At 38.9% G+C, this 14,052-nt stretch overlaps 1 protein-coding gene across 1 annotated transcript in view; it reads right to left on the bottom strand.

Annotated features, from left to right (window-relative positions):
• Positions 1-14,052, bottom strand: part of Mrc1 (mannose receptor C-type 1) — a 68,816-nt gene that overhangs the window by 23,726 nt on the left and 31,038 nt on the right. Inside the window, exons 8-13 of the mRNA XM_090318967.1 lie at positions 12,266-12,423; positions 10,103-10,213; positions 7,039-7,154; positions 4,210-4,358; positions 1,444-1,643; positions 33-160 (exon numbers count right to left, since the gene is read on the bottom strand). Of these exons, the coding sequence (XP_090175093.1) occupies positions 33-160; positions 1,444-1,643; positions 4,210-4,358; positions 7,039-7,154; positions 10,103-10,213; positions 12,266-12,423 (862 nt within the window). The remainder of the gene's footprint in view (positions 1-32; positions 161-1,443; positions 1,644-4,209; positions 4,359-7,038; positions 7,155-10,102; positions 10,214-12,265; positions 12,424-14,052) is intronic.

The raw sequence follows: 14,052 nt of genomic DNA, 5'->3' as shown, positions 1-14,052 counted from the left end.
AAAAGAGAGAATTGTCTAGAAAAGATACTTACGTGATTAACCTCCATATTGCTAGCTGTTCCTCTTTGTTATTGATACTAGCTAACTCTCCACCCAGAGCTCTACAAAAATCTCGAGATTCAAACCAGGTTTTCTTCTCATGTTTTCCTTTTGCAAATAGCTAAAGATGATACGATTTCAGAAAATTATGTTACACTTCAGTGCTTATAAAATCAAGAGCAATAATCATTTACTTGTGCTGGCACTTCATTTACAGAAAAGCAAAGCATTGTAATTTCCTCCCAAACAATGTAATTCGCTTGATTAAAAGCAGTTTAGGAGTAGCTATTTGGGTAGCCAAGTTTGGGAGACAATTTTGTTGAGAAAACATTACAGGATAAAAATATTTCCTAGCACAAAAGAAATCAGAATGGAATCTTAGTAGCAGAAGGTATATGAATGAGATACAGAGCTCACTGGAAAAGGAAGACAAAGTAATTTGGTTAAGTGTGAAGATGCCATTGAAGTACAAAATCATTCAATTGTTAAGATAAGGAAAACAAACATGAATGAGGAAAATTATCTCCCTGGAACTGCTTTGTTATTCTATTTGGCTTAAATAGTGCGTTTCTTGGCAGTCTTCCAACATTTTTCTGATGGCATCCTTCAAAACTACCTTACCTCTTTTTCCTAACAGTGACATCTTTTTAACAACTACTAAATGTCATTGATAGACCATGTATTCCTACCTATTTGACTTTCATCTCTTTGCATCAAAAGTATTTAGATTTAAATCTAAAAAATGGACCATTTTCTTTACACTGCCTAAAGAGAATAATTTATAGCCTCATTTATTATTTAACTAAGAACTCAGATTCTATGAGGAGGGCAAAAACAAGATGCAAAGGACCCATCAGGGGAACAAAACTTTTATCAAGATTTTAAAAGAATAGCCACATACCTATAATAATTCCAACTCCTCAGGAAGCAGAGATAGGAGGACTATAGCAAAAGTATGAGACCCTATCTGCAAATCTAAAAGTAAAAAGTGACAAGGCACTTACCTAGCAAGCCCTAAATTCAATCACCACTACTACCAAATATCCAGCAAACAAACAAAGACTTAGAAAAGGATTGTGAGAGATGAGAAGCAGAGAGGGTATAAATGAAACAGGCAAGAACAGACTTCTGGGATTTGCATTTTCTTGCTGGTTAGTTTTCATTTTAGTTCAAATTCCTTTAGTCACTAATAGAAACATCCACCCAGCGAATTCTTTAAAAAAAAACAACAAAACAGTTTCCTAATGAAGAATAAAATTTCTACCAGTGGAATCTGGGAAATGCATTTTATTGCTATTATTTTCTTGTTTGTCTTTAATTCTTTGGGAGTATCGGGAGGGGTCATTCTTTATTAGATTGATACATAGTCCGAATTCTGTAACTTATTTAGTAATTGATACTTGCCTTGAAACACAAGCTTGTTTTACTGGAGGTACCCCAATCCTCTGGACATTTGGGTTCGGGAGTTGTGGTGGGTTCTGGGGGCCGAGTTACTCCTTCTGCCCAGTGTTTGCACACAAACTTTGCTTTTTCATCACAATTCAAGACATCCCATAAGCCTCCTGCAATTCCAGTTTTCATGGCCACACATCCTGCTTTTCGCCCTACAATAAAATTAAATGTGATTCAGTCAACAGGTGCTGGCTGAAGGCCTTCCATGCTGCCAGAAGCCAGTGCAAGGTTGAGTGGGAGGGTACACCCTAAATCCTCCAAGCAATGCTAAAATGTAGAGATCTATTATTAGGGTTGGACGATCTGCTTGTGCCCTTTCAAACCACTGCTTGCATTTTATTTATGTGGTCTATACCCCAGCCACAATAGGTAATATCATGATCTGAAGTACAAGGAACTTTGACCATATTTTGTATTTCTAACATTTGGCAGCATGTCACAAACATAGGCATCTAATGATATGATAGATATTATACTAATGGTCTGATCCAATTTTTTATAATGGCAAAAACAGTGGTGTTTCCTTCATGGCTGGCTTCCTGTCCTTCCTCCTTTATTTTTAATTGTTTAAGATCTTCCCTTTCCATTGGTCTATAGAGAATCAATCCTCCTCCTCCTCCTCCTCCTCCTCCTCCTCCTCCTCCTCCTCCTCCTCCTCCTCCTCCTCTTTTTTTTTTTCTTCTTCTTCTTCTTCTTCTTCTTCTTCTTCTTCTTCTTCTGCTTCTGCTTCTGCTTCTGCTTCTGCTTCTGCTTCTGCTTCTGCTTCTGCTTCTGCTTCTCCTTCCTTCCTTCCTTCCTTCCTCCCCTCCTTCCTTCCTTCTTTTTTTTTAGAGGCAGAGTTTCAATGTAATCCAACTAGCTTCAAACTTACTCTAGCCAAGCATAAAGTTCAGGATTCTCCTGTCTTGGTCTCTTGAGTGCTAGGATCACAAACATGGGTCACACCCAGCTAGAAGCAAAGTTCCTTACTGATTTCAAAACAAGACAGTCTTGAGAGAGATTTTTAAGAACATTAATTGCCTATTCTGCACATGGTTCTTCCTGTTCAAATGCAAACAATTGATCTTACTTTATAGAGCTGGGGCCCAAATTATTTTTAAATGTCTATAAAATAAAATGAACATGGTATTAAGTTTAATAGTCTAGCATTCAGTTTAGCATTCTGTTTTATAAGTATGGTGATTTCCAAATAATAATTGACCAAGATTGGAGTTTAATGATATTAGGACTCCTTTTTATTAGTTGCTTTGTAAAAAACAGTAGTGCTTAGGTTTTATTCTTACAGTTCACAGACGCATTGCTTCCAGAATGTATTCTCTAAAATCCTGGATTTGCTAATACCCAAAGCATTTTCTCTGCTTCCTATGGTTATCCCCTCAAACTCTCTTCAGAGGGAACCATCATCCTTTTACCAAAGCTGTCCTGTGCCAGTGCTATAGCCGAGTTCTGCCTCTACTTTGGTCAGTTTTCACTCCTTAAAGACATTCCTGGATTCATTTCTCAGAACGCTTATCCTGGATGAACACGAGGGCAAATTAAAGCCCGACAGTAAGAGTTACTACTGCCAACGTGGTGTTTTGTTTGTTTGTTTTTAAGCATGTATTGCATTTTTAATATTTCACCTAGCTTCTAAAAGTGAGTCAAAAATCTTATAATTCCTAGGGGCCAGTGGCTCATGCCTGTAATCCTAGTTACTCAGGAGGCTGAGATTGAAGGATCATGGTTCCAAGCCAGCTTGGGCACAAAAGTCCGTAAGACTCTTATCTCCAATTAACCACCAGAAAACTGGACATGGCACCATGGTAGAGCACTAGCCTTGACCAAAAAAGCTCAGGGACAGTGCCCAGGCCCAGAGTTCAAGCCCCATGACTGACAAAAAAAAAGAATCTTACAATTTCTCACAACATTTAATAATTAAATAAGGATTGCATTTGTTCAGATTATAGATCCACTTCTCATATTGAAAGATGAGAGGAGTGCAAATTCACAGAACTCCCAGAGATTTAGAATGTATTCAACCAAGCAGGACATTCATACACTTGGACTCTTTAGGTTTTGACCCAAACAAAATGAAACATTTTCATTGTTGGATGTTCTGAACATCATCTTGTGATAATATCATATGTCAATGGTTCCAGTGTAAAGAGAGGGTCAGCAATCTTTCAGAGTGGATTTCAGAATGACGTATAATGGCCTAACGAAAGCAAATGAAGCTTGGTGTCACATGTCCCGGTCACATCTCTTTGGCCACCCAACCAAAGATATTCATAGGAATTGCTGCCTCGATGTTTTCTGGTCACTTTATGTTTTTGGATTCCTAATTCCTTTGCATAGGTCTTAAAAGAATTAAAAACAAGTTCCATGGCAGACAGAGGGGCTAATCACAAAGATGAGGTATCTCTTTTTCTATCGTTTTGATGAGACTGGGGTTCTTGAATTTACTAAGCAGGCACTTTAACCACTTGAGCCATATCTCTCCAGCCTGAGACAGGGTGTTGGAATTCCACATAAGCATTCTCCTTAGCGCCATCACTGTGGCACACAAGTACGGCTCTTCCCTACCTAAATACCTTGTGTCCATTTTCTATAGACACGTTCACATTCACTTGTGATTTTTCAAGGATGGAGCAACTTTTTCTTCTGACACAGGGGAACAAGAAGCCTTGCTTGACAGATTCTCAGGGTGGATGAAACCCTCAGGCAGAGCAGGGCACATACCTGGCATGTCAGAATTCCAGTGTGTGAACTGTACTTCCTCCTCCACTGTCCACTGAAATGTGCCTTTGTTTTGCACATCTGAAAGTCCTGTCCAAAAGTATTTTTCGGGCCTCAATCCAACCAAGCTAGTTAGGAATGCTTGTTCGTATCTTTAAAAGAAAATCAAACATTAGATAATCTTTAGAAACGTTTATGTGATTCTTTGGAATGAAAGTAATAAGAAAGTTTATTAGGGAAATAATCCATTTTCAGTTTATGTAATTTGAACAAAATTATTGGCATGGAAAGCATCTCAGTTGTGTTTGAGCTATGATGTAGTTGTTTATTCAACCACACTGCATTATACTTACACAGCTTTAAAGTATAATAAATTTCATTAAAGAAGTCTAAGTTTGTACAGGAAAAATATCATTTAGCTGAGTAAAATTAAATCTTTCAAACACCCTCAGCCATTTTTCTAGTCCTTACTATCCTCTTTGCCTCTCCTCAAAATAAGAGCATTTTTACACCTAGAGGAGAAAACTACAGCAATTTTACAAACATTTAACATATCAGCCCACACTTTAAATTGATTGTGCAATCTACATAATTCTGCAATAGTACAAATGGAATTGTCTACATGGATTTTTCCCCCTCAATTTTATTCTCAAGCCTCAAGACTGAAACAGAACCAGGAAGAAATAACAGGGAAGCAGAAGATCAATCTTAGAAAGAGCTGGGGTGGAATCATAAATTCTAACATTTTCTCTTCTTCCTTTTCTCTTCTCATCTTTGGAGGTGGCATAAGCTGCTAACAATGCTACTCAGTTGGCATGGCAACCCCAAACTGCCTTCATCAACTAACAGGAATCAATATAGGGAGCAGCACAGACAACATAAGTCTCTTTCTGGGACAAGAGGAAAGCGGAAGCCAAATCTTTCAGTAGTGAAGAGAGCAATAGCAACTGCAGAGAGTACAGAAAAGATGCCTACAGAACTTTGGTCATAATGGAATACATTTACTTGACTCTAGTCTGGATAATTCTATACCCTAAAATGAACAAACACAGCTCCAATTACAAGTTATATTTCTTAAATGTCTGAAAACTAAACTTAACAGCGAGCTTTAAAAATGCACAAGAAAAATTATAAAATGTAGTGAAATAGTATACATATTTCTCCATTAGAAAATAAAGGAGACGTAGAAAGAATGAACAATTCTGAATGATATGTGTTGGTTATGTTTTGCTCATAGATCCCAAGCTTCTAGCTTCATGTGATCCTAGGACATATTATCCACTCTTATTCCAGAAGATGCTGTGCCATGCCCTGGAAGTCTTTTTAGCAAGTTTTCCTGTTTAGTCTATTAACAAGCATGCCCCACGCCTTGAAATCTCCATAAAAACCCCAGGGTTCAGAGAGTTTCCAAAAGCTGACCAGGTAAGGGTTTCTGAATGCCATGTACCTGGACAGGAAATACCTGAGGGCTCCATGCACTCCTAGAGCACAATGCCATGTATGTCTTGACCAATATCCTTTAACAACTCACTTATAACTACCCAGTAAGTGTGTTTCCTTGAGTCTCTGAGCTGTTGAAACTAATGAATAGAACTGAAGGAAGGAGAACACGGATCTGTAGCCAGATGTTCAAAACCACAGGAGGAACAACACAGGGCTTGCACACCTTGTATCTGAACTGAAGGGGTGAGGGCTAGTCTTGGGGACTGGGGTCTGATGCACTCTCCAGGTGATGTCAAACTGGAGGAAAGGCTGTACAGCTGGTACTGTGGCAGGACTGTTTACTGGCTAGTGAGGGGGGAAGGGAGAGAAATCCTCATACCTGTTGAAGTCACAGATAGGATCTGAGGCGCAAGTGCATGTGAAAGGCACACGACTTTGACTCTGTCTCTCCTGTGTCCTCACACTCAGTCCTCGCTCTTGTCCCATTTGGTGGGAGAAGTGGTAAAGGCAAAATATGGGTTGGTTTTTGCTGTTGTTGTTTTTGTTGTTGTTGTGTGCAAGTCCTAGGGCTTGAAACCAGGGCCTGAGCCCTGTCCTGGGCGCGCTCTTTCTCTCTCTCTGTGTCTCTGTGTCTCCTCTCTCCCTCTCCCTCTCCCTCTCCCTCTCCCTCTCCCTCTCCCTCTCCCTCTCCCTCTCCCTCTCCCTCTCCCTCTCCCTCTCCCTCTCCCTCTCCTCTCTCTCTCTCTCTCTCTCTCTCTCTCTCTCTCTCTCTCTCTCTCTCTCTCCCTCTCCCTCTCCCCCCCCCCTCTCTCTCCCTCTCTCCCTTCTGTCAGTTGTGGGACTTGAACTCTGGGCCTGGGCGCTGTCCCTGAGCTCTTCAGCTCAAGGCTACTGCCCTACCCCTTGAACTACAGCATCACTTGTCCTGGGCTTTCTCAGGGCTAAAGCTTTACCACTTGAGCCACAACAACACTTCCAGCCTTTTCTATGTATGTGGTACCAAGGACTCGAACCTGGGTCTTCATGCAGGCTGGGCAATCACTCTACCCCTAAGCCAAACTCCCAGCCCTAAAATGTGGGATATTGAACTGACAAATCTTTATGTTTTTCCTGCTTGAAATTTTTACAAGCAGTAAATCAGCAGCTACATTAGTAAACTCTTCTGAATTTTGCTTTTAGAGGACCAAAAGTAACAAAAATATTTTATACCTGCGATGAAGTACCCAAAGAAGAACATCGTTCTCATCGTGTCCACTAAACTTTATATAAAGTGAATCTCAAGGTCACATACAAATCTCTCCGAACTTGACAGCACACCGGTACTTAAACTTTACTGAAAAGCATTCACAATTAGACATAGTTTAAAACAAAATTACAGCAGTTACCTACCTGTCTTCAATGGTTGTTAAGTAAGCCTTCTCACGGTTGCATGTCTGGTTTGCTTCTGTGAAAGTTGAAAGTGTGTGGCCAATCAAGTAACAGTAAAAGCCATGTCTCTTCCAGCCCTGTTAATGTCCACAAACAAGGAATGAGTGAGTAGACTCCAAGGACATTTGTTCGGAAATCTTGTTTTAACTACTATTTCTCCAAAGAAATACAGACTGATCATCAGGTGATATATGTAACAAAAATACATTGGGGTGCTCTGAAATGCAAACCATGTATGGGTGAATAATGCAAATAATGGAAAATACTGTCTCTCACAGGGTAAATTGTGATGGCACATAGGGAGAAATCCATTATTCTTCTTTATTTGGACGCATCCTGGAATGCAAGCAATTTATATGATGTCCACTGAAGAAATTCAACAGAAAGGCTACGATTTCCATTCAGAATAAGTAATCACAGAGAATCGTTTGTGGAGTAACAAATCTAGCTGCCTATAGAAGCCATGAGCAATTGGTGACTACAAAGTTCAATTGTAAGGAAGCTGACTGGATGATATAGCAGAAATCTGTCTTATTTTTGAAACTTCTTTTTGTATATGTCATTTTTTTTCCTTTTTTGCCAGCACTGGTTCTTGAACTCAGGGCCTATTTCTGAGTTTATATGGCCCAAGGATAGGCCATACCGTATGAGCCACAGCTCTACTTCCAGCTCTTTGGTGGTAAATTGGCGATAAAAATCTGCCCAGACTGGCTTTGAAGCATATTCTTCAGATCTCAGTCTCCTGAGTAGCTATGATTGCAGGCACGGTTATTTTCAAGCTTTAAGGATTAAAAAAAAGTGTAAGTAGGGCCGGAGTTTGGCCTAGTGGTAGAGTGCTTGCCTAACATGCACGAAGCCCCGGGTTCAATTCCTTGGTACCACATACTTGGAAAAAGCCGGAAGTGGTGCTGAGGCTCAAGTGGTAGAGTTCTAGTCTTGAGAAAAATCCAAGGACAGTGCTCAGGCCCTGAGCTTAAGCCCAGGACTGGCAAAAAAAAAAAAAAAGTTTAAGTAAAATAATTAACCTCATTCATTTTCTTAGGTAGGAAATGGAGATACTGATTAACTCTTTTATCATTATGAAAACATAATGTTCATTCATTTAAAACTAAAAGTAGAGAGTATAATTTGTGAGTCTCACAGTGGGGAAATGGGAAAAGATTACTGAATACAATGAACAAAATATATAAAAAGAAGAAAGAAGCAAGAATAACAAATCACCAAAGAAAATGCTAGAAAGAAAATGCATCGGAATGCAAATTAAATCTGGAAGCATTTGTCATCATATGATTAGACAGAGAGTATATAAGTGTGCTGGTAGTAAAAGGCAGTGTGCTGACTAGAATTAGGAGACCCAGGATCCAGACTTGCTTCTGCTGATGCTACATAACAAAGCTTTATAACTTACTCATGCTGTACTAGCTCATCTAGAGTTGCATTTCTAGAATGCAAAAATCAGGAAAGTAATTTGATTACTGCTATAATCCCTGATATATCTAACATCCAATAATTTTCTCTTATCAGTTCTATTCTACTTTGTGACTTCTTTGTCCAATACCAAATTACATTTTAAGATGCTGGTGACCACAGCAGAACAGCACTTGTGAAGATAATTCATTCCCACTTCCTTTTTATTCACAGGAAGTGAGAGAGGACAAAAAGAGGAAGATGAATAACTCCACAGTCAACAGAAAAATAACAAACAGTAAACGTACATAACTACAGCTTTCTTACATGTTCAAGAATTTTTGTACACATTTTTTTTTCAGCTGTGGGGCTTGAAATCAGGGCCTGGGTGCTGCGGCTGAGCTTTTTTTGGCTGAGGCTAGTGTGCTGTCAGCACTTGAAGTTATCTATGGGTATGATTCTAGACACTTTGTGGATTCTAGCCTGCCATTACAGGGGGGGCAAGGTATGGATGGGTATGTATCCTGTCTCTATCTCCTTCCCTTTGCCCCCTTATGCATCATTTTATTCCTAATTATCTTTTCCAAATGCCAGGACATTCTGAATGGAGCTTCTGTGTGTGCCCACATACTCAGTATAAAGAATCCCCAAAGAAAACTGTAAGAACAACAGGGCCATTAGCCTGACAGTTGAGACATTTGGCTAGGATAATAAGGCTGCTTAAAAAATAAGCCCCTATCAAATACTAAATGCTTCTCTTATATTCTTAGGTATATTTAGCAGTAGTCAGAGCAGCATAGTAATAATAGTATCTACTGCTCCTGGGGCTTGAGCTTAGGGCCTGGATGCTTTCCCTGAACTTCTTTGTTCAAGACTAGTGCTCCATTGAGTCACCATCCTACTTTCATCTTATTTTTTTTAGTTTTAAATACTTTAATTTTTTTAATTGTTAGGAAAATGTATAGAGGGGTTACGGTTACATTCGTCAGGTAGTAGGTGAATTACTTCTCACACATTGATACCACTGCTCATGTTTTTGTCCCCATTTCCCTCCCCCCACCCCTTCCCAATCATCTTATTTTCCCCCTTCCCTTTCCTATTTCAAATAAGCAAATAAACATATATACAATATGCCAGGTAACAACATTAGATACAGTAACAATATGAGATTAACCACAAGGGCAAAAAAAGAGAAGAGAAAAATAACATAGTACATTAAGAACAGCAATCACAAAATACTTTCAGCTTTTTAGTGGTTAATTGGAATAAAAGTTTCTTGCCCAAGCTGGCTTTGAACCTCTCTCAGATTTCAGCTTCCTGAGTAGTTAGGATTACGGGCAAGAGACACCAATGCCCAGCTTTATTATATATTTATTATCTTTAAGTAGTTGTACAGATGGGTTACCATTCCACCTGTTAGTTTATGAGTACAGTATATCTTGATCAAAGTCACCCCTTCATCATTCTCCCTCATCCCTCTCAAGCCCTTCCTTCCTTCCTTCCTTCCTTCCTTCCTTCCTTCCTTCCTTCCTTCCTTCCTTCCTTCTTCCTTCCTTCCTCTGTTTCCCTAGTTCCATAGGCTATGCATTGATCATCATTAAGTTCTTTTTATACTCACTTTCCGGCAGCCCCTTTCTACTTCCACCACTCCTGGATCCCGAGTCTGTGATTTCGTCTTGCAGATGTAATTCAGTGGCTGCTCACAGGCCCTGTCTGCCCAGAATCCATCCTGCAGAGCACAAGGAGAAAAGAAATCATCACAAAACATAAAAAAATCAACAAAATTTTCTCTTCCATCTGGAAACGTTAAATAAGAAATGCTTACTTATGATCTGGAATGTAGAATGTATGCTGCTTGTTATCAAACAAGGCTGGATTTTGTTTAATTACTATAAGACGGATTTATAATGATGGCACCTAAAGACTGGCATGGCATGCTTCTTAAATGATTTAGGTACATGGCCTCATTTGATTCCCCAAGCCCCATGATGCCGTATGATACATGAATAAATGATTTTTCTGATGTTATGTTCTGTGCCTTTATTTTCAGTGCTGGGAATCAAACCCAGAACCTCATTCATGGTAGGCAAGCATACTGTCATTGAGCTTCAGCCCCAGTCAGATGCTAGACTCTTAGAATGATGACTCAAATAAGGAAAAGCAAAGTTCAAGCTTATTAAGGCAAAATAGTATCTATAGAAGGGAAATGTAGATGCATGCTTTGTATGGAAGCACAGGTTTGACCCAGGGCACACAGATGGAAAGGGTCTTCATCCCGATATGGCTTGGATCTGATCATAGAGACTCTAAAAGGAACTCCCAAATATGTATAGGTGCCTCAGTGCTGATGCTCAGATGTGCGCAGACAGCTGCCTCATGCTCTGTCAAGGTGGCCTTTAAGTTCACAAAGCGTATATAAGCTATCCAGAAATAACTCCCCCCCCCCCAATCAAATGTAGCTCTCCAAGAGCAAATTCTAGGCTGCGGAAACCATAATATGTCAATGGGCCTGCTAGATCTGCAGCAACTCAGGGCACTCAGTTGAAAAGAGAAGCAGAACCTTGGTTATGCATGTAGATGTAGCGTGAGTGTGTGGTGTGTGTGTGTGTATGTGTGTGTGTGTGTGTGTTTGTGTGTACACATGTACATGCATGGCATGTGCAGAGTCTCTAAGAAGCAGACAGAAGAAACTAAGTAGGACACCTGTTAAGTAAGAAGCTGTAAGGAATTAGAGGTTGGGAAGAAGGGTGAATGGAATGTCAATGTTTAGGATCCAGAAATACTTATTATCTTGGGAATGGAAGACAAAATTTGCATTTATAAACGTGACCCATACATTGCAGTGAGTTAATACCAAGTGAGAGATAAATAATTAAAGTCAGGTAATAGAAAATCATAGATAGATAGATAGATAGATAGATAGATAGATAGATAGATAGATAGATGATAGACAATAACTAAATTCAGGTAATAGAAAACATGATAGACATATTAAGTGAAGTAAGCCAGACTCAAAGGAACCTAGGCTCAATGGTTTCCCTCATTTGTCATAATCAGTAGAAACCTTGGGCTCTACTAGCAGAGATTTGCAATAGAATAAAACCTAGATATATAAGGCCATGTAGTATGACGCTAAATGAAAGGACCTCTAGGATATAGAAACAAAAGCCATATAGTGAGTGATTGTTGTCCTTAATGTACCATGTTATCGCTCATCTCTTTTGCTGTCCCTTGGTTATCTCATATTGTTACAGTATCTCACTTCATTACCTGATATATTGGATATATTTGTATTTGGTTATTTGAAATTGGATAGGGAAGGGGGAAAAACAAGATGATGGGTGGGGGTGGGGGGAGGGAAATGGGGACCAAGACATGAGACAGGGTATCAATGTATGTGAATTAATGCACCTTCTATCTGGCGAATATAATGTGACCCTTCTATTAATTACAATAAAAATATATGAAAAAAAGAAAACATGATAGATTACATAGATAGGTTACATATTAATATATAATCAATTATATCTTAGAGGAACCATGACTATCACTTAACAGTTAATTTTATCCTTAAACCCAAAGTTTCTGTCTTTCCCCTTTGTGATCTGCTTTTAATTAGAATCTGCTAGATAACTGAAGAAGAGTCAAGAAACTGACCCTGGAGCCTGAGTCAACTCTGATGCATACCAACCTGCCTGGAATAGAAACCAGGTCAGCAAACAGAACGGGGAGGAGAGGAAGCACGCCCGAGCCTGTCAACATTGCCAGCGCACTGTCTTACCTTGCCTTTCATCACCACGCAGTCCTCCTGCCTGTTGTTCTCATGGCTTGGTTCTCCACGAAGCCATTTTGTAAATGTTACAGGGGTCCCATCACTCCATTCAAAGAACATTTGAATCCGGATGTCATTCAAGCCAATCCACAGTTCATCATTTGGCTCTGCACAGAAAGGAAAAGTCACAAAGTAAACTTTAAAGCTGTCTTTCCAAAGGTCAACGGAGCATCGAGAAAGGAGGGCATTGTGCTGTCAACACAACTCCCTTGATATTGTAAGGGCCATAAACGATAATCCTCTTGGTGTTAATATTACCTACATGCTATAAACTCCGATGTCTATGACATTTTATGATGTTAGTTTTACATGTGTAGTGTTTTCTTTATATTGTAAATGAGACTGAATTTTTCAGTTGCACTATTGAAATTACATCTCCTGGAAACAGGGAAAAGGAAAGTCAGGTGAATTTCCTACTGCCCTCTGTCTCAGAGACATGCTTTTTTGTTACAAATGCTTTATCAGATGCAATGCCAAATGCAATCATATTATCAGAAATATTGTGCCATGCATATGTGTATACACACTTATGTCCCATTATATACTTGACTATCATTAAACATAAGAGTATTTTCAAAGAATAAATTTTAAATCACTTTGCCTTCATTGTTATTTATCAAGAACAGTTCAGGTGTTTCCATTAAAGTGCAGTCACTACAATACGGGTAAAAAGCATCTAAACAGTAACTAGAAAAATAAAGCCTAGTGATGATAAAAGAAGTAAGTAGGCTGGCTCCTGACATTTGTCATTTAGTTACTAGTCTACAAACATAAGTGGGTCTGTAATCATTTTCATGGAAATGTCAGAAAATGCCAGAAAACCCTCAAGAAGCAAATAAGGCTAAAATCAAAACAATGCATAAAGGTGGAAAATGTGATCATTTTGCTTTGGTATTCTATGAAGAATGTTATTGAATTTTATAATTTTGATTTTTCATAATATTGGGGATTTTTCCTTCAAAATACACAAATATCTCAGTAAATAATGAGACAATTGAAGATCTAAGAGTTCATGTCTGTAAAAATAAACATTTCCACATAAAATCAAAGTATATATAGATATATATTCACATACACACATATGTATACATATGTATACATAGATTATGAAGAAAGGTGTAACATGGATCAGGATGCCCTGTGCTTATAAACTGATTTGTTGAATGGCAACTTCTTTGTACAACTACTTAAAGATAATTAAAAATACAGTTAAAATACATTATATATGTGTCTATACACACGTGTATACATTCATGTATACTTCAATATCTATATAAGTTACGTCGTTGGGAATTCCATCAGGAAAGCTTCATACATCATCTTTTAAAGCTAAAAGTACTTCTGAGGATGGTAAAGATGATGATGTTTGGAAAAAAACTGAGAAAGTTCTCAAACCCCATAGTGATTTCACTAAATGACTGACCTTCTTCCATCTCAGATTTGCACTCGACTGTGATTCTGCTTTTGCAGAAGTTCTAGACTGGCCTCATGCCAGATCCAGCAGATGTTTCCAGGGTCACAAAGCCTGAATGCCAGAGCTGGGATGGTCCCCTTTCCTTTCCCCTTTCTTTTCTTTTGACTTGTTAGCCCCTCAGCTCTGAGCAACAAATACAGATTGCAAGCGACTCCTGTGCCTCCCAATTTGAATTGAAGACCAATGTAAAATCAAGCCCCTAAGTTAAATAAAATATGAAGTGTTTACTGTACATTTTTCTCACTAACTTATTCTTTTTTAG

Source organism: Megascapheus bottae, chromosome 26 (assembly GCF_031878675.1).
Source record: "Megascapheus bottae isolate mThoBot1 chromosome 26, mThoBot2.hap1, whole genome shotgun sequence".
NCBI classification, from domain to species: domain Eukaryota; kingdom Metazoa; phylum Chordata; class Mammalia; order Rodentia; family Geomyidae; genus Megascapheus; species Megascapheus bottae.
The sequence above is the reverse complement of the archived record's forward strand: the minus strand, read 5'-3'. Positions and strand labels throughout refer to the sequence as shown.